Source organism: Megalobrama amblycephala, linkage group LG17 (genome assembly GCF_018812025.1).
Source record: "Megalobrama amblycephala isolate DHTTF-2021 linkage group LG17, ASM1881202v1, whole genome shotgun sequence".
NCBI classification, from domain to species: domain Eukaryota; kingdom Metazoa; phylum Chordata; class Actinopteri; order Cypriniformes; family Xenocyprididae; genus Megalobrama; species Megalobrama amblycephala.
The window spans coordinates 14,485,389-14,505,186 of record NC_063060.1 but is presented as its reverse complement, the minus strand read 5'-3'; the positions used below and the strand labels follow the sequence as shown (position 1 = coordinate 14,505,186).

The following is a 19,798-nucleotide window of genomic DNA, read 5'->3' as shown; positions in this document are numbered from 1 at the left end:
GACAGGAACTTTCCTTAATAAGCCTTTATCTGACCAAGTTCTGCTGTGCTCTAATCACTCACAAATCTTATGATAATATGATAATCTCCATTTAGTTTCACACAATATTAGTTGTTTTCATGCCTTTTGCACAACATTGCACCATTTCATGCTTTTCATCTTCAGAAAGATCTTTCTTCCTCCCCATATTGCATGAGAACTGTGACTTGCTTAATAATGTGGAACAACCTCTAAATAGGGTTTCCATAGATCTGGCAAATTATTTTGTCTGAGATTAATACCAGTTATCTAAAAAGACATGGACAAATAAACAAACATACATTTTCTTAGAAAAACTAAAATCTGAATGTTTATTCTACTGAAATCTTACTGATATGTCACTTGCATAATAATTTGGAATGCAGTGTATAACACATCATTTTGAGTCAGTTTCAGTGGTTTCGTGTGTATGCAGATATTTCTTGAGATGACGCAGTGTTTACAGAATTTTTATTTTTTTTTGAATGAGGGGAAAAAAGATCGGATAGGGGAATGCTCTGGCTTCGTGTGGATATGGCCTTAATGTCTCTGTTTTTTGCACTGTGTTGTCAGATTGTTGTTCATTCAGCGTTAGTCCTGGCTTTGATTGAGTCTCTTGTTCCTGTTCTGGATATTCCCAGTCGAGACAGTTTTGGATTACCTGCTGGACTCTTGTCGGAGGACTGGTTTGCCCATTGCTGTCTCTGCGCTACCAAGAAATGCTTGGCCATCTGCACCCACGACGTCTGACCCTTGCTATCTTTCCTGCTGCTATTTTTGGCAAATGCTATTGGGCAATACATTATTAATACATTTTGCATGTATTTATCATATATTACTCTATTCTTATATTTTAAATAATTCATAAGTGTATTTTCTATGTCTGATGAGTATATATAAAAGTGAATGAAAGATGGGTTCAAGTGTACTACAAGTTGTAACTAAATACATTTTATTTTAATACAGAGATAGTATGTTAAAAGCACATTTTAGTTCATATTCATGGTGTCTCAAAATAGCACACTTAGATGTTCTTAAGATTATCTTAAGAAGTACTAAAGAAGAATTTGTAGTATATTATGTACAGTAATATATATATATATATATATATATATATATATATATATATATATATATATATATATATATATATGCCCCCAGTGTTACAGGTAGCTGTGCAGGAACTCACACGAAGAAGAAGAATACTTGAAATAGTCTTTACTAGATAATCCAACAGGGAAATACAGACGAAGGCAGGAACACAACACACTCAATAACATTAAACGAGACCTGACACTGAACTAAGGACAAACAGGAACTTATATACTCTGATGATTAACTCAAATGACAAACAGCTGTGATGATTGGTGCAGTGTCCATGGTGACTGATGGTGGCGGGAAAACAGAACAAAAAAGCACATGTGACAGAATGAAAACCAACATGATGTGACTGTGACACTCAGTATATATTTAAGTAATTAATTTAATATAAATATGTGTTTAGTTGACTAATGGCATAACTGAATGACTAAAAGTCAACTAGTTTGCTTCAGCCAATCAGAAGCTGCCATTGCTTGGTCCAGGATCATTCATAGAGCTTTTGGGCCATGCCATACAATTCTGTCACACCACTGGACTTATTTCACACATGCTTCAAGAAGCAAATCATGCAGAAGCATTCCCATAGCATCACCATCTTCTATGCACTGCCTCGTTCCCTTTGGGTACAGTCCTAACCTGAGATGTTTTCAATGACAATTCAGTTTATACAGCCCATTTTCCTGACTGCAATCCCAAATGTAATGCCTAAAGTAACATTTCCTCATTTCCTTACTTAGCAATACAGCTTTAGATTGGGCAACCAGGGTTTAAGGAGCTGAGAAATAGGTACTAAATTATTATTATTATTATTGTTATTGTTATTATTATTATTATTATTTTAAAAAGGAATGATATCTGCAGCTTAAGTTATAATGAGGAGTTACTTAAGACAGTACTGAAAGGGTTTAAATCTTGCTATCTGTTATTAGAGCTTGCTTGAGAAATGAATTCAAATAGACAAACTTATTAAAATCCAGCACTAGAAAAAGTAATGTAAATATTTTAAGACTTTAGATAATTAAAAAAAAAAAAAAGTTTAAAACATTGTAGATTGTGATTTACTCTTCTAATAAGGAACACATCTTATGTTAATCTGGTCTTCCAGTGGTCATATCAGAATCAACTGAAAGTAGAGATGATTTTTTTTTTTACATTGGCACAGGTCCCCATGGCTTTCTGATGGACAAAGCCAGCAAAGATAAAGAAAGAGATTCTAGACTCTCAGTGTTGCCAGCATATAATGTACCTAGTTGATTGGGAGGTTTACTCACTAACTAACTAGCATTCCTGAGCCATGCACTCTAAAGAAGAAATTCAGGAGATCTATTACCACCACTTAAATACATTCATGGTAGCAAGTTAAAAATTAAGATTTGTTGATTTGATTAACATTTTGATGAATTCTCTTGACATAATGTTGTTCATCTTATAAGAGTAAATGTTGAAATCAAGTGTTTTTACGTGTTTTTAGTAAGAGAAAGACTTGATCTTGTTTAATGCTGTTAGGTTTGGCTTGTAAAAGAGTTTCTGTTGCTGACGTTTTTATGGTTAGTGTGCTGAAGAGTAATGTGGGTGGTTAGGTTGTGGTTGCCTATTTGAAATAACATTGCATTGCCTTAAAACACATACAATTGACAAAGTTAAGTGAAGACGCATGTGTAAGTGACCTCACTTTGGGGCTCGCCGCTGTGTGTGTTGACTGTGTTTGAGTTCGCCTCCGTGTTGCTTCCATGCCACTGACTGGACAGGGCGGAGTCACGTGACTACACATGCGGTAGTATGTTTTTAAGGGGAAAGTATTAACAGGATTAAAAAAAATGAAATAACCGTCATGGGAAAATTACGTCGGTTACAATTTCTGAATTTTGGTTTTGATTACATTTCAATTAATCGTCCAGCCCTAATTAGGGGCTGCATCAACTATCAACTAATAACTTAAGTTCTACCACTTGTAGACATGTTGGGTCAGTGCCGACAAGTTGTGGATTACATGACGTTAGTTGTGCTTGTTGTACTTGAGGACAGCAGGAGGAAAATTCATCCCAACAACCAGGTTTAATTTTGCAAAGTGGAATAACCTGCTTGTTCTCTAAGCATCTGACATAGTCTGAGTTCATTTATAGTGTTCACATGAGCCAAAATTCCTGCAAACCGCTATAAAGCTAATCAAGGCTGACAGGCGCTAAAGCAAAACAATGCAGCCACAGGCGCTAGAGCAAGACAATGCAGCCACTGTGAATCTGTCAATGAAGATATGCACACTTCTCACCTACATCATCCACTCAAACACTCCATTACTATAAGGTCAGCTACATTTCTGGATAACAAGTCAACTAATAAGAATGAGTACAATGATACATAACAATTTGTATGTATACATTATACAGTGTATGTCCCTACTGAAGAGAAAAGGGTATTAATGCAATTATACAAAATTTTTGTTTGTGTTGAGTATGGTGTGTAGGAGTCTGTGAATCTTGAAAAGAAGAGTCTTTATTGATGTCAGCTGGAATGTTGGGTCTGAATTTAATAGTTTTAATTTTGTCATAAATGAAATGTTTGTTTTTTCTTCTGATATAATATTTGCCTTGACCTCTATGCCATTACTCCATTTGAGTATATGATCCTGGCCACCATCATAGCCAACTGTATTGTTTTATCCCTGGAGCAACATCTTCCTGGTGAAGACAAGACACCTATGTCCAAAAGGCTGGTAAGCATTAAAAACATAAATATATCCATATTCGAAACACTTGCTGCTACTTATACTACTTTTTATTTAAATTATTTGATTCCCAGAGTCCAAAATAAACTGCATTCAGTTACTCAGCCAATGGCAACCGACAGCAGTTCCTACTGAACATGGCAACCAACTCAACTATGAAACAATACAAATCTTCAATTTCACAGCACATACACTTGTCTAGTTTTTCAATCTTTACTAACACTAACAAACTTGGATTATTTCCTATGCACAAATTAAGCAAATATCAAACAATGCATCATAACAACTGAACACTGTACTTATCCTACCAGTTTCCCTTGGCTGGGTTAGGAGAGTATGTATCTAAAAAGAATGTTCCCTGAGAAGGGGTTCGAGACACTGCGTCCAAAGACACTATGGAGAATGCCTCCAGCATGATGGTGTCTGAAGCATGTGATTCAAACGCAACAATGTCATTGGCCTGTGACAGCCCATTGCGTGGCTACATGTGTGACTGTGAGTAAAAGAGGTCACCTGTCATACACGTCAACAACTTTTTTGTCTGAAGGAGACGTTACCAGGTATGCTCGAAGCATGGCAGCGAGACGCAGTGTCTTGTTCCTCTTCTCAGGGAACCATACATGCGTAACCAAAGATGTTCCCTTTCGAATGGGAACTCACATGCATCCGAAGACACTATAGGGAATGAGTACCCACTTCGCCATGCTGAGGGAATAACTGCCTAAATGGCTAAGATAAGCAAAAAGAAGGCTCACCACAGGGCTGTCAGTGACTATTCCCTAAGGCCACAACCTAGGCCCATGCCCTATGCAATAAAGAACCCTTACTGGGGCGAGCAAACACTGCCTGCCCCAGGGCAGAGCTCAAGTTCTGGTAATGCCAGTCCCTGACAGAGAGCCGAAACTTGATGTCGCTGACTAGCTAGAGCTCAAGTGAGCGGATTCCTCAGCAGAATGACTCTCTTATAGTGAGGAGGCCAACCAGCTAAACATAAAAACAGTTTATCAAAGCGGCAATACTGAGGGCGAACACCTGGTTTCACTGTCTTACTGGAGCTTAGGTGAGTGGAGGCCCAAGCAGAATGACTCTCTATAATGAGAGGAGACCAACCATGCTCAACTTCAAAGATAGTTTACCAAGGCAGCCATACTGAGGGCCGAACACCCGATGTCACTGTCTAACTGAGGCTCAAGTGAGTGGCGGCCTCAGCAGAAAGACTCCCAAAAAGTAAGAGGAGGCCAACCCTACTCAACCCTAGAGACAGCTCTCCACAGTGGCCCACAGAGGGCTGACACACTTAATGACACTGTCTAGATAGAGAGCAGAGGCCTCAACCGAACAATTCTCAGATTGAGAGGAGGCCAAACTACACTCAAGGCAAAAAGACAGCTCACCACAGCAGCCCACAGAGGGCCGACACATTTGGTTTCACTGTCTAGCTGGAGCTAAGGTGAGTTGAGACCTTACCAGCTTTGTTTTATAGCAAAAGGAGACACAACATACTCAACCTCAGCCACCAAACTGTACTACTCAATTTAAAAGCTCATAACTTCCTACAAAGCTCATAACAATAGCTTCCACAGAATTACATAAATTAAATCAAATAACAGTACCAGAGCTAGCAAAAAATATCCCTGTGCGACTCCTGCCGTGCTCCGCCTACAACCCCCACAATCGATCCGCCTAACCGCATTGGCAGCCACAGGACCCGAGCCGCAGAGAGAGTAAAGCCTGGGTGGAACAAAGCACAGGGACCAATGCAGAGCTTCCCAAACATAGACTTTACCTGGGCGGGCCGCCCAAGTATATTTGGTGACACATTTTTGCTTTTATTGTTTTTATCCTCTTATGCTTTTTTATCCACCCGAGATAATGAAACCATCCGAGTTCGATTTAGAGGCCGTTCACATGTTGCGTCTAAAAAAGTGTGGAAAACGCCAGCCGCACCACTTTCTCCTCTTTTCGAAAACGCTCGTTGCTAAGCAATCATGAGCCGCGTTCTCCATGAAGATGAAGAAGTTTCAGCAAAGGATGAAGGGATTTCTGGACCTTGCATTAGCTCTAATACTAGATTATACTACTACTTATGAAGATGAGAAATGAAAAACCCACCCTGTACAGGTATGATCAGCTGCTCGTCCATCTTGGCAGAGCTTTTGATCTATATTTGAGTGTGTTCATCCCGCGTCTACACTTAAAATAACGACTTGAGCGCGCAAAAGACGCGACATGTGAACCCTAACTATTGGAAAGTCTCCCTACGGTCTACGCGTTTCATACCTGCTCGTTCAGTGTGCGCGAGAACTGTTTACTCCCTCTGACAATTCCACGTGCTGCAAAGACCCTCAAAAACGCGGTGGATATTTCACAGACAAAGACCTGGTACGCACGCTTGTGTGTGTGTGTGTGTGTGTGCGAGCGTGATCATGTTCGTTCCATATTGCATTTATAAGAGCAGTTGGCCACATCCAGAAAAATTAATGGGTCTTCTGCTGGATGTATATGGTAATTACACTAAAAATGTATTTCCTATAGATTTCTCTAACCAGCAAATGACAGAATTTTGCCTCTAAAACCTAGATCAATGTCCAGAAACAACTCTTTAATGTCCAGAAACAACTATTTAATTTTGACCATCATATATTTTTTTTTCATTAAATGTAATATTGCATATGCATATAAATGGTGTAGTTGAGGAATTTTGCGGTTAATGGATAAAAAAGTAGCCTACTTCATATCCCCACAAAACACAGCATAATCTGTATCAAAATGAATTTCAATATATATTATATATATATATATATATATATATATATATATATATATATATATATATATATATATATATATATATATATATATATATATATATTAAGTCACACATTATTTGCTGTTTGTCACATATAGTAGATAATTTATGTGCCATGGGTAATAGGAGGATTTTCCACCCGGCTACCACCGCAAGTATATTTCAAACCTGTGGGAAGCACTGCATCACAAAACACGCAATTGACCCCCTTGGGAGTTAATCATGCTAAATTCAAATGCCAGATTCTGTAACTCTGAAAGAATCATGCGAGAACAGCCATGAATGCATCGCTATGTGTGCCTTCAACTCCGAGAGCCGAATGCATTTGTGTAAACACTAACTACTATCCCTCAGGAGAGAACAGAAAAGACCAAGCTCCTTACCTGTCTCTGTAGGTAGTTATGCGAATGCATCCCATCCAGCACATTCCAGCATATTCAATGAGTCGAAGGCATTCCACCCAAATCGTCCCACATCCATAGTAATAGGGACAACGCAAACAGAGCATTCATTGAGAAATCCTCACAATGTGCACATTCAGCTCCCTCGAGAATTAAACATGCATGCTCCTCACTCATGCACAAAGCAGACACTTCCTGCAAACACTTGGCAGAGTGTTTCTTCACGACAATCATGTTCACACGAATGCAGACAAACGTCTCCTGAAGACAAAATAAATTGTTGACGGGTACTACAGGTGCCCTCTTGTACTCACGGTCGCACATATAGCCATGTCACGGGCTGTCGCTGGCCAATGACATCGTCACATTTGAATCGTGCTTCAGACACTGTCATGCTGGAGGCATTCCCCATAGTGTCTTTAGATGTAGTGCCAGTTCCCATTCGAAAGGGAAACTTTCTTACAGTACTAACTCTGAAAATAATAACTGAGAAAACACTTTGCTGTTTGACATCAATTAGAAAATCAAAACTACAATGGGCATTTCTATATTTATATTCTCTATCATTTGCTTTGTTTAATCATTTTATCTGTTTCTTTATCATTGTGTCCATTAGGAGAAGACAGAGCCTTATTTCATTGGGATCTTCTGTTTTGAGGCTGGTATCAAGCTGGTGGCACTTGGTTTTGTTTTTCATAAGGGTTCCTATCTCAGAAATGGCTGGAATGTAATGGACTTCATTGTTGTGTTAAGTGGGTAAGTGAAATCCTCAATAATTTTCAATACTTTATTGTTATGAATAGTTTGAGATTACAGGTGAGTGCTTTAAAACTAAGTAGTAAAGCAGTAGTAAAATAGTAAAGCATGGCTTTCATTAAACTTCCATCCACATTTTTTGAAAGGACTGTAAAGAGATGGTGTGTATCTGCCATATCATGCAATCATCATCATGCAATATATATATATATATATATATATATATATATATATATATATATATATTCATAATTTGGCAGCAGGTATATTAGGAAGCTGTCACTTTAAGAACTGACACATGGATCCATTATACTGTTACACATGTGTTTTCTTTCTCAGCTGTTTTCGTTCATTTAAAAAATAACTGACTGTGTTTAAGTGAATACTCATCAAGACCAGCATTTTGTAATTATTTTATTATGTGTATCTGGCTGTTTAAGTGAAATAAGGAGCAAAAAAGAACTCAATTTAGTACTGAGAGTTGGCTTTATGAGCGCAAACTTTGTTGTCTGGCTATCACCAGACCAAGCTCAATTTAAAATTTAACATTGGTCTGGGGAGTCTGTATGTATTTTCTACTGCACAAGAGGCATGATCAACGAACATTATTCACGTAATTGGATAGTCCTTCAACCAATCAGATCAACGATCCGGGTGACGTACTTTGCAGAGCGACGCGAAAACTCCAGACAGGTTTGGTTTGTAGCATTGATCAGCGGTTTGCAGAAGCAGCAATGGCATCAAGCGATTTTTGCAGGTTATGCAAAAAAAAAAAAAAAAAACATGAAAGTGAATGGTATTTACACCCACTCAAGCGATTTGTTTGCGAAACTAAAGAAGTCATTCAGCATCGTCGAGAGGTTAAAAGGAATTGGATTTACGGTCGTGCTTGCCGTCGCTTCTTTATCGTCATCGTGTTATCCCCGCCAATAGCGAGCAAGGTGGATAAGCCAGTCTGTGATTGGTTCCCGCAAAAGTGTAACAGAAGCAGTAGAAATGAGTGTACGGGTTTCCAGACTGAGTTGCCGGGCGAAATCAAATCGCCGGCAGATCAGGCTGGGTTTACCCAGACTGGTATGAGCACAAAATCTGTGGAACTGTAAAATTATACGCAATCCCACGCAATCAGATCTTTCAGTATCGATATGTAAAGAACAAAATTTTTTTTTGATACTACATTGCACTTTGATTATGATTTCAGATGGCTTTTTAAAAGACTACAATTCTATATATATGTAAAAATATGTATATATAAAAATAATATATGAACACGGTATATAAGTTGAAGTGGACTTCACTCAAAATAATCGCTCCTTAGGAATGCCCTACAAACATCATCAAAGAAAGTCAGGGGTCGCGCAGATTATGATATAATATAAATAGATATTGCAATTTACTTTACTTTCAAATTTAAAATATATAAAATACATATACAAAACACACATTATGTATGTAATGTAATACAATCAAAACTTATATGTTTATTATGTACTTGTATAACTATTGCAGCTATTAATTGACTATTAACAGATTTGAAGCTGTACTAACTGTCATGCCATATGAAAAATTCTGATTTGGTTAACTATGTGTAAATGTGTTCTTAAACCATGGTCTGTCTCATCTCAGGCGCTTTCTTTGCCCATGCGCAGCCGCCCGAGGTAAATAAAATAAAACAAAAAAATGTCAGCTGCTCAGCTGCTTCTAAACACTTTTACTTTATGCCTATTCATACAATAGAACATGGAAATATAACATTCATCACCATAATCATTCATAAATACATTCGTTTGTATATTAACAAAATTTATGAATACTAAAAATGCATACTTAAGTTCCTCAATTGCAGAGCCATTTAAAAACTCTTTCAGCGGCTCTGCTCCATCATAATTCTGACTGTTGATGTGGTGCACGATGACAGTTGGGTGATTTTTCCTCTCTACTTCCTGTGAAGTGATGTATCGATGTTCCTTATTCCCTATGGCGTTCGCATTGCCCTTCAAACTGAACATGTTTCGCTTCCTTCGGATTGGGATCTCACTTGAGACGGCGAAATACCCTGTGAAGTCCACTTCACAGTCCACTTACGGTCGAATGAAATGCACCTTTTGAGTTGGAGGAGGGAAGGAACACATTCCTAAACTAGAACACAGTCACTACCGGATTATCTGCCCTACAGGCTAAATGCATTTCATGGCTACTGAGTTTATGAGTAGGTTGTGAACAGCAGGCCACCTCCTCAATGAACCTCCACAATGTTTCTGTTCACCTCTGTTCCATCTCACACCTTCCAAGTTCTCGGATGACATACAAAATATGCATTGCATTGCATCCCTAGGACCACTACATTAGAGTACAGTAGGGTTGCAACAACTAATTGATATAATCGATTGTATCGATTAATCGATTGCACTGTACCTGGGAAACCATCAGCCAGTCATGCCGTTTATAGTAGTGAATAACCCGTTTCTATGGATAAAACGCATATGAAAGATAGTGGAGGACACAGAGTGAGCTGCTGCTGCTGCAGGAAAGTTACATGATCCAGTTGTCCAAAATATGAGAATGCTTTATATTAATAAGCGCTTCAAACAAACGCATAAGCGTTTACCGCGTCTTGTCCTCTTTTGGCTTGACAGATTTGTGTGATGTTTAATGCCTTTGACATGTGTTTTCCTCAGCATATAACTTTTATGGTTATATCTTTATCTGTAAATGTCAGAAAGTCCCGCGAGTATTTCCATTTTGTATATTCTGGCAACAAGCGTCTTGTTAAACCAAGGGTGTCCAGTCTCGGTCCTGGAAGGCTGCTGTCCTGCAGAGATTAGCTCCAACCCTAATTAAACACAACTGAACCAGCTAATCAAGGTCTAACTAGGCGTACTAGGAACTTACAGGCAGGTTTTTTTGGAGCTAGTTGGAGCAAAACTCTGCAGGACAGTGGCCCTCCAGGACCAAGTCTGGACACCCCTGTGTTTATATATATTTTTATTTATTTTAAACAATATTGAAGTCTCTGTGGTCACAGCTTTAACATGTCAACTCTTTCATTGTAGTGTAATAGTTAATGTAAATAGTTGTGGGATAAATCTTGCTATTTTTATATGTTTATTAAGGCAGCTACAACTGAGGAAAAAATTAAATTGCTCCACTGTACAACACGTGGTTTAAGTGGAAATAATATTGATTTTGTCAACTCTGTCAGATGTCAACTCCATCAAGTTTTATGGTTTTTTTTTTTTTTTTTTTTTTTTTTTTTGCATATGGGTAATTCTTCTGATGTTGTTTCATGATTCTGTTTACATATACTGTATATTTGGCCCCATCTGGACCTTTGTCAACTCCATCATTATTTAACACCGTCAGGTGAAGGTTTTTGTTAATTTTGAAAGAAATGTCTTATTTTTTTTCAATTTATTGTGTAAAAATTAAAACATCAATGGAAGTACATGATATTAGGTTTCATTTACCTAAGAACATTGGTGATGTATGTTTAATATTAAAAGGAGGGAGGATAATTAAGGAATTTTGGAACTGGATTGTAAAGTGTGGATTGTAATAGTGTGAAAACAGAAAAACAAAACAAAAAAACAATGTATTTTATGACTTAGCTCCTTTATTGAACATAACTGAATAGACTGTTTTTGGATGGATTAAATTATATTAGCATGCTTTTTAATGTGTCTGGCGGAGTTGACACGAATTAAGTTATGAAGTGAATACATATTAATTTTTAGAAAAATATTTTCATAAAAACCTGTTCCCTTACATGGTTCATTATCTGAGACCTTTGTCTACAAAAATACACATTTTTAATAATGTAGTGTTAGTTTTTATTTTTTAAATATCTAAAACATGTTTTGTCCCTTATCTCAAGTGCAAAAAAAAAAAAAAAAAATACACTGACTAAAATACACATTTTGCTAAAATATTTTTGTTAGAAATTAAAATAAATACACTATTATTGTATAGCCCATTATGTTCAGACGAGTGAATGTGTGTTCTTCATACCAAGAACACACAAGTTAACATTTTGTGCTTTTGTTTTTGTTTATCATCATTTACACAAGACATTACATAAGTTAGTAGATGCAAGGAAGCCAAAAGACTCAATAGCTTAGACCAGGGATGTCCATACATGGTCCTGGAGGAGCACTGTCCTGCCTCAACACAACTGCCTGGAAGTTTCTAATATGTTTAGTAAAACCTTGATGCTGGATTAGGTGTGTTTAATTGTGGTTAGCGCTAAACTCTGCAAGACAGTGGAGCTCCAGGAACAGGATTGGACACCTTAGACTGAGGATATGATGAAATCAAACTACTCCGTACATACGTTAAATAATTATGACGGAAACAGATCTTGTGACAGAAGTATACAAAAACTGGACTGTAGAATCCAAACAAACAATAAGTACTAATTATCATCGTGAAGACCAAATTTATATGCAAACAAATATACAAACAGAATCTATCTAATTTGTTTAACAAATGATTATATTGACACCAACACACCAGGAAAAATAAGCAAAATTCACTCATTCAACATAATATGTGCTTGGAGATAACCTGTGTAATTTATGCCAAATTAAAGATACATTGTGTAAGAATCTGCTTTTGTAGTGCATGCAGAGTTTAACAGGTCACACAAACCTTTTAAATACATTTTCCCTCAGGTTAAAGAAAACTGTAGAATGTTTCGGAAGGCTACCTCTCAGTTTAGTACTTTGAACACTAACACATATAAAGGTGAATCCAGTTTTAAGGGAAAGGAATGCTAATGTGCATTCTGAAATTCAAAAATAATTTAAATAATAAGGTATCTAGAATATATAATATGACTCATCCCTTTTCTTAAACAATGGTTAAAAGGGCTGAAATGTGGTGTTTATCATTTTTTAAAACATTGTTGTTTTGAGGAAAATAACATAGACATTGGCATTTTTTCCAAAACTACGTTGCTACCTAAACAACATGTAGCTCTATTCTAGAATTTTCTGAAATAATTTAAACTGTCAATTCTATTTCAATTATTTCTGTATTTATTGAAGAAGAAGAATTTACAAAGAGTATAAATAAGTTGATCTCCCCCTCCTTCTTACAATCTGCTTCATCACATGAGGTCATGATACAGTTTTCACTCAATATGCTTCTCATTAACGGAAACACGTGCGATTTTTGGGGTAGACATTATCAGACGGTTTACATTAAATCTGATTAAACATAATTTTAGATAGAAACACAGCTTTATCTATATCAAATTTTCTGTAATGACATCTATTAAAGTAAGAGTTTCTGATCAGTTTTTGAAGAAGGTGCACTGATAGAGAAGCATGTCCTGCAGTTATTATCACGAAAGTCGACATTTTTACAACTATAGATGTAGAATATCAGCTGCATTTAGTTATTACATTTTTTATTGAACTAACTATTGTTTTGGGGTGGAACTCCCATCGCTTTCATAGGATATTGAGGGAATAAAAGATTTGTGCCTTTTCATTTCCCTAAAAAATCTAACCAGTTTAAACTGCAACACACTATATTTGCATCAAGTCCAAGCAGCAAAGAAAACATGTTTTGAAATAAACAGTCTATTTCATGCTATCAAAAGCCCTCCAAAAAAACAAAAAACAACATCACTTGTGAAACATCCAGTGAAATATAATGAGATGATTGATATTTTGTCAAAATACATGACTACTTTTGAATGGCTGTCAATGGAGAAAGATGCTTTACTGCACACATAATGGTGCAGTTCCAGCCTGTGCTAGCCAGCCAAACCTCGACTCCCTGTTGTCAAGGTAATGTGGGTGTCTACAGCAAGAAATGATTTTTCACCCTACCTTTTATCCATTTAATAGATTAAATTAAGACAAATCATGCCAGTTCTTTTTTTCACATTTTAACAGATGTTAAAAAGTGGGAAACGGTCTGACATTGATTTTAACACGCATCACATCAATGAAAGGTGTAATTTCTGGTTTTATAGACATTTTACAGTGCATCCACTGGGCCTCATTCATAAAACATGAGCAGAACATATTTATGTGTAAAATGTTCATAAATCCAGTCTTTCTAATTATTAAATTAAATGCAAAATGCTTTTACAGAGAAATTTGTTTTGCTTGTGTTTCATGAATGAGGCCCACCATGGTTGTGATATCTGAATGCTCATAGCAGCTGCTCTTAGTTTGGCCCTGAAAGATCCACATAACTGTACACACCCTTTTTAAAATTGTAGAGTTTTCCATCTCATCCTTAAATGCCAGTTTTTCTCCTAACATTCTGATCTTAGAATGGTGGTTTAAATCTGAAATCAAACCAATTATCCCTGCTACATATCTGACACACTTTTAGCTCAAACATACCTGACCTCTTTAAAAACAGCGAAAGTAAGTCAGACTTAAAAGAAAACTACATGTGTCATTTCACTCATCTGGGAACTGAAACAAGGCCAGTAGGCCATTGCTTGTGGCTTTCATTTCATCTGAAATTAATGATTAGCTGCAAGTGAATCTGCTGGGACTGAGCCAATTTGATATTTTTTCCTTCACAGGTCTGCTGGGAACATATGGAGAAACTTTGCATTTGACATGATAAAACAAATATGAGTATCATAATGTTGAACTGACAGCTCCCTGCTGTATGTTTCTATCTCATAACCTTTTTTTTAACCCCTCATTTTTGAGTCTATCAGCATTCTGAACTGCAGGTACAGAGGTGCAGCATGTATTCAGACTTTTTTTCACTCTTTGTTATATTGCAGCCATTTGCTAAAATCATTTAAGTTCATTTTTTTTCCTCATTAATGTACACACAGCACCCCATATTGACAGAAAAACCACAGAATTGTTGACATTTTTGCAGATTTATTAAAAAAGAAAAACTGAAATATCACATGGTCCTAAGTATTCAGACCCTTTGCTCAGTATTTAGTAGAAGCACCCTTTTGATCTAATACAGCCATAAGTCTTTTTGGGAAAGATGCAACAAGTTTTTCACACCTGGATTTGGGGATCCTCTGCCATTCCTCCTTGTGGATCCTCTCCAGTTCTGTCAGGTTGGATGGTAAACGTTGGTGGACAGCCATTTTTAGGTCTCTCCAGAAATGCTAAATTGGGTTTAAGTCAGGGCTCTGGCTGGGCCATTCAAGAACAGTCACGGAGTTGTTGTGAAGCCATTCCTTTGTTATTTTAGCTGTGTGCTTAGGGTCATTGTCTTGTTGGAAGGTAAACCTTCGGCCCAGTCTGAGGTCCTGAGCACTCTGGAGAAGGTTTTCGTCCAGGATATCCCTGTACTTGGCCACATTCATCTTTCCCTCGAGCGCAACCAGTCGTCCTGTCCCTGCAGCTGAAAAACACCCCCACAGCATGATGCTGCCACCACCACCATGCTTCACTGTTGGGACTGTATTGGACATGTGATGATCAGTGCCTGGTTTTCTCCACACATACCGCTTAGAATTAAGGCCAAAAAGTTCTATCTTGGTCTCATCAGACCAGAGAATCTTATTTCTCACCATCTTGGAGTCCTTCAGGTGTTTTTTAGCAAACTCCATGCGGGCTTTCATGTGTCTTGCACCGAGCAGAGGCTTCCGTCGGGCCACTCTGCCATAAAGCCCCGACTGGTGGAGGGCTGCAGTGATGGTTGACTTCCTACAACTTTCTCCCATCTCCCGACTGCATCTCTGGAGCTCAGCCACAGTGATCTTTGGGTTCTTCTTTACCTCTCTCACCAAGGCTCTTCTCCCCCGATTGCTCATTTTGGCCAGACAGCCAGCTTTAGGAAGGGTTCTGGTTATCCCAAACGTCTTCCATTTAAGGATTATGGAGGCCACTGTGCTCTTAGGAACCTTAAGTGCAGCAGAAATTTTTTTTGTAACCTTGGCCAGATCTGTGCCTTGCCACAATTCTGTCTCTGAGCTCTTCAGGCAGTTCCTTTGACCTCATGATTCTCATTTGCTCTGACATGCACTGTGAGCTGTAAGGTCTTATATAGACGTGTGGCTTTCCTAATCAAGTCCAATCAGTATAATCAAACACAGCTGGACTCAAATGAAGGTGTAGAACCATCTCAAGGATGATCAGAAGAAATGGACAGCACCTGAGTTAAATATATGAGTGTCAAAGCAAAGGGTCTGAATACTTAGGACCATGTGATATTTCAGTTTTTCTTTATTAATAAATCTGCAAAAATGTCAACAATTCTGTGTTTTTCTGTCAATATGGGGTGCTGTGTGTACATTAATGAGGGAAAAAATGAACTTAAATGATTTTAGCAAATGGCTGCAATATAACAAAGAGTGAAAAATTTAAGGGGGTCTGAATACTTTCCATACCCACTGTATGTACCGGTATGTATGTATGTATGTATGTATATGTGTGTGTGTGTGTGCGACGGGTCATTTATTTGTCCAAAGGCCTTGATAATAATAAAAAACAAACCTATGACATCCGAAGTATGTAAGGTTGTACAACTAGATCTTTATTGAATCCAAAAGGTTTAAAGGCATTTTTAAAGATTCTAAAGTGTCAAAAGGTCATTCGGTTTAACCGTCCAAAGGCTAATACAGCCATTTCATTTGTGATTAAAATATCTTAAAATGTTATAAATGTATACATTTTTTTTTTATTCTGTCATGATTTTATAACATCATATATCAACAGAGTGCAAATGGTATTAAAATTATGTGTAGAAGTCGTTGCTTTGTTATGAGAAAAAATGTCCGGAAAAATGAATTTTAGGGTGCTTTCACATTAGCACTTTTGGTGCACACCCGGGTTTGATTGACGTCAAGAGTTCAGTACGTTTGGATGATGCGAACACTGTCTTCTGAACTCGAGTGCGCACCCGTGAACCGTACCCGAGTCCGCTTAAAAAGAGTGGTCCGGAGTGCGGTTCAAGTAAACTCCGGTACGGTTCGCTTCTGATATGAATGCAAACGTACCAAATTGCGGAAGTGAACCACTATTAATGCCATATTATTTGATAAAAATGTGTGTGTGTGTTTCACTCACTTTCCCGACGAGCATGACTGACATGCTGCAAGCAGAGAGCTGTAGTGTAGCCTTTCTCATTTCTGCTCGCCTTCAGCGTTATACATTCCCGGCAAAACCCGTTATGAACAAAAGTGCTGTTATGAACAAAACCAACGGTTCAAAAACAAAAATATAAAAGTGAGGAGAGCAACTTTATGCATTTTACTCGTTACTAAGCAACGGAGTAAACAGCTGCTGGTTTGATGACGCAAACGAACCGAGGTTCGGACCCAAATAATATAATGTGAACACAGTCCAGTGGGGGCAGGGGGAGGGTGGATCAAACTCTGGTTCGGTCCAGGCAATCGAACCAAGTGTGAAAGCACCGTCATTCAGAGTGACCAATATAAAGGGACCTGTCAAACGATTAATCACGATTAATCGCATACAAAATAAAAGTTTGAGTTTGCCTAATATATGTGGGTGTACTGTGTGTAATTATTATGTATATATAAATACAAACACATCCATGTATATATTTGAGAAATATTTACAAGTATATGTATTTATTTATATTTTTATATAATTTATATTATATATAAATAAATTTTTTGTACATAAATAACATATTTCTCTTAAATATATACATTAATTAGTGTGTATATATATATATATATATATATATATATATATATATATATATATATATATATATATATATATATATATATATACATATTAATTACACACATTACTCTCACATATATTATACAAACTCAAACTTTTATTTTGTATGCGATTAATCACGATTAATCGTTTGACAGCCCTAATATATATATATATTAATATATATATACGCACGCACGCACGCACACACACACACACACACACACAAACGCAGTTATCGCAGCATCCGTTTTTTCTGTAATAATTTGGCTAGCGTTTCAATTCATGAACATGCTTTTAAACCATTCAAGTGCCACAAGACAAATGAGCTGTCTGTGAATGTCATGTCTGTGTGACACACATTCGACTCGCTTGCACAGAAAGATGCGTGCCTGTATGGAGTTCTCTTTCGCGCTAAAACAAACAATAACACAGAGAATTATGCCAGCTTTGTCGATATCCTCATAAGAGCAGTCTTAAATTAGTTAAAAAAACATCTTAAATGAACTTACCTGCAGCAGGTCTTAAAGGGTTAGTTCACCCCAAAATTTAATTTCTATCATTAATTACTCACCCTCATGTCGTTCCAAACCTTTGTTCATCTTCGGAACACAATGAATGTATTTTTAATCAAATCCGAGTGTTTTTTTTTTTTTTTATTTTTATCTCCTATAGACAGCAACGAAATTACCACATTCAAGGTCCAGAGAAGTAGTAAAGACATCGTTTACGTCAATCTGTAAACACTCATCTGACGTTATGAAGTGAGTTTGGAGTAAAAACATGTTATTAAATGTCTTTTGTTGGACAAGTGGTCCATAAATGCTTCTCATGTTTGGAAAGGTGTTTGATGTGTGTTGCTTTTTCAAATGCATGTTATAAGCGACTTAAACATGAGTGCTTTCAGATGGAGCAACATTTACTACTGATCACAGAGCCGTGCTTTACTGACAAGCTGCGCATAAAATAAATTGCAGCCTTTGCGATTTCATAATTGCGCTGAGCCAAATCTTTTAAGTAGACAATCGGTTGTAGATGGTTGCTACAAAATGGTTACAATAAGTAGTTGTTGTGTAGAATCTGATATAAAACAGATATTGTTTTGGTTTTTCATGTGTCAGCTTGCAATGAGGTGCATTTTTCTGCATTAGTTTGCTATGTTTGGAAAGACTTGAGTGTGTCATCCTCAGTCGCCCAATTTTCTCTGTAACTATTTACAAAGTCTGCAAGTGGATCCCTAGTGTTTTAAAATCTGTTCATATTGTTGAAGTTGTGTAGTGTATTCCAACCTACTCTCAGTGGGTCTTGGAGCAGTATCTGCTCTGATATGAACATGATGATTAATCCGCACAGAAAAGCAGTTCTGAAACACTATTGACTTCAAATAAGTCCTTCACAAGTGTCATGCAGTTTTATGCTTCAACCACAGATGGTGATGAAGAGACCAAAGTTGCCAAGTGCAGCTACTGATTATACATAATTTATATATTATAGATTATGAGTTTAGATTAAAATATTCATATTCAGATTTCCTAATATATTGGATGATGCGTCAAGTCATCTCAAAATATGTTAGTTTTTTAGGAACGTCAGAACGCCGGTTCAGTATTGGCAAATGCTGTCAATGCAATGCTTTCATTATAACTACGCTGTTTGATTGACAGCTCCAACGACTGTAAAGGGAGCGTTTTTTGATTGCTTTCTATATATAATTTAATCACCATTTAAATAACAGATTATTTTCATTCTACTGTGAGAAACAATGTGAGGTTGACCATTTAGTCACTGGTTTGATTTAACGTACTGACACATAGACAAAGAACATCTGACTACATGAATCATTACATATCAGAACAGGCATTAGAATAAACAGTTACTTACATGTTGTTGCATTACTGTTAAGTCCATATCGTAAAAGTCGGTTTTTCAAAATCCAGAATCCAAGTTCATTTTGTGTTTGTTTTGGGAGTTTGAAATGGCTTGCCAAAGCGAACTCTTAGGAAACTTTAGCTCCATCTGCAAGACACCTTTGTACTACCATTTGTCCGTGACAAAAAAGAAATAGTAGGTGTGTGCTTCTTTCACATGGAACTCTTCTGACTCATTTCAAATGTTGAGTTTACCAAGATAAGATCTCCGCGGGTGAAAACATGAACACACTGGATAGCCACTTTATAGTAGAAAATGAAGGTGTGCTTCTGATGAAATGAGGCACTGACACTGTTTTTTATGTTTGATACTGTAAAGCTGCTTGCTTTTAAGTAATCTTTTGAATAAAATGCCATATAAATCAACATGACGTGACTTTACTGGAGTGCTAATTTGCAGAGCTCCTGCTAACACATGTTGT

The 19,798-nt window shown here is 37.1% G+C and overlaps 1 protein-coding gene across 1 annotated transcript in view; it reads left to right on the top strand.

Annotated features, from left to right (window-relative positions):
- The window catches only part of LOC125250165 (voltage-dependent R-type calcium channel subunit alpha-1E-like), a 59,145-nt gene that overhangs the window by 18,420 nt on the left and 20,927 nt on the right, over nucleotides 1–19,798 (top strand). The window contains exons 2-3 of the mRNA XM_048162587.1: nucleotides 3,727–3,832; nucleotides 7,671–7,810. Of these exons, the coding sequence (XP_048018544.1) occupies nucleotides 3,727–3,832; nucleotides 7,671–7,810 (246 nt within the window). The remainder of the gene's footprint in view (nucleotides 1–3,726; nucleotides 3,833–7,670; nucleotides 7,811–19,798) is intronic.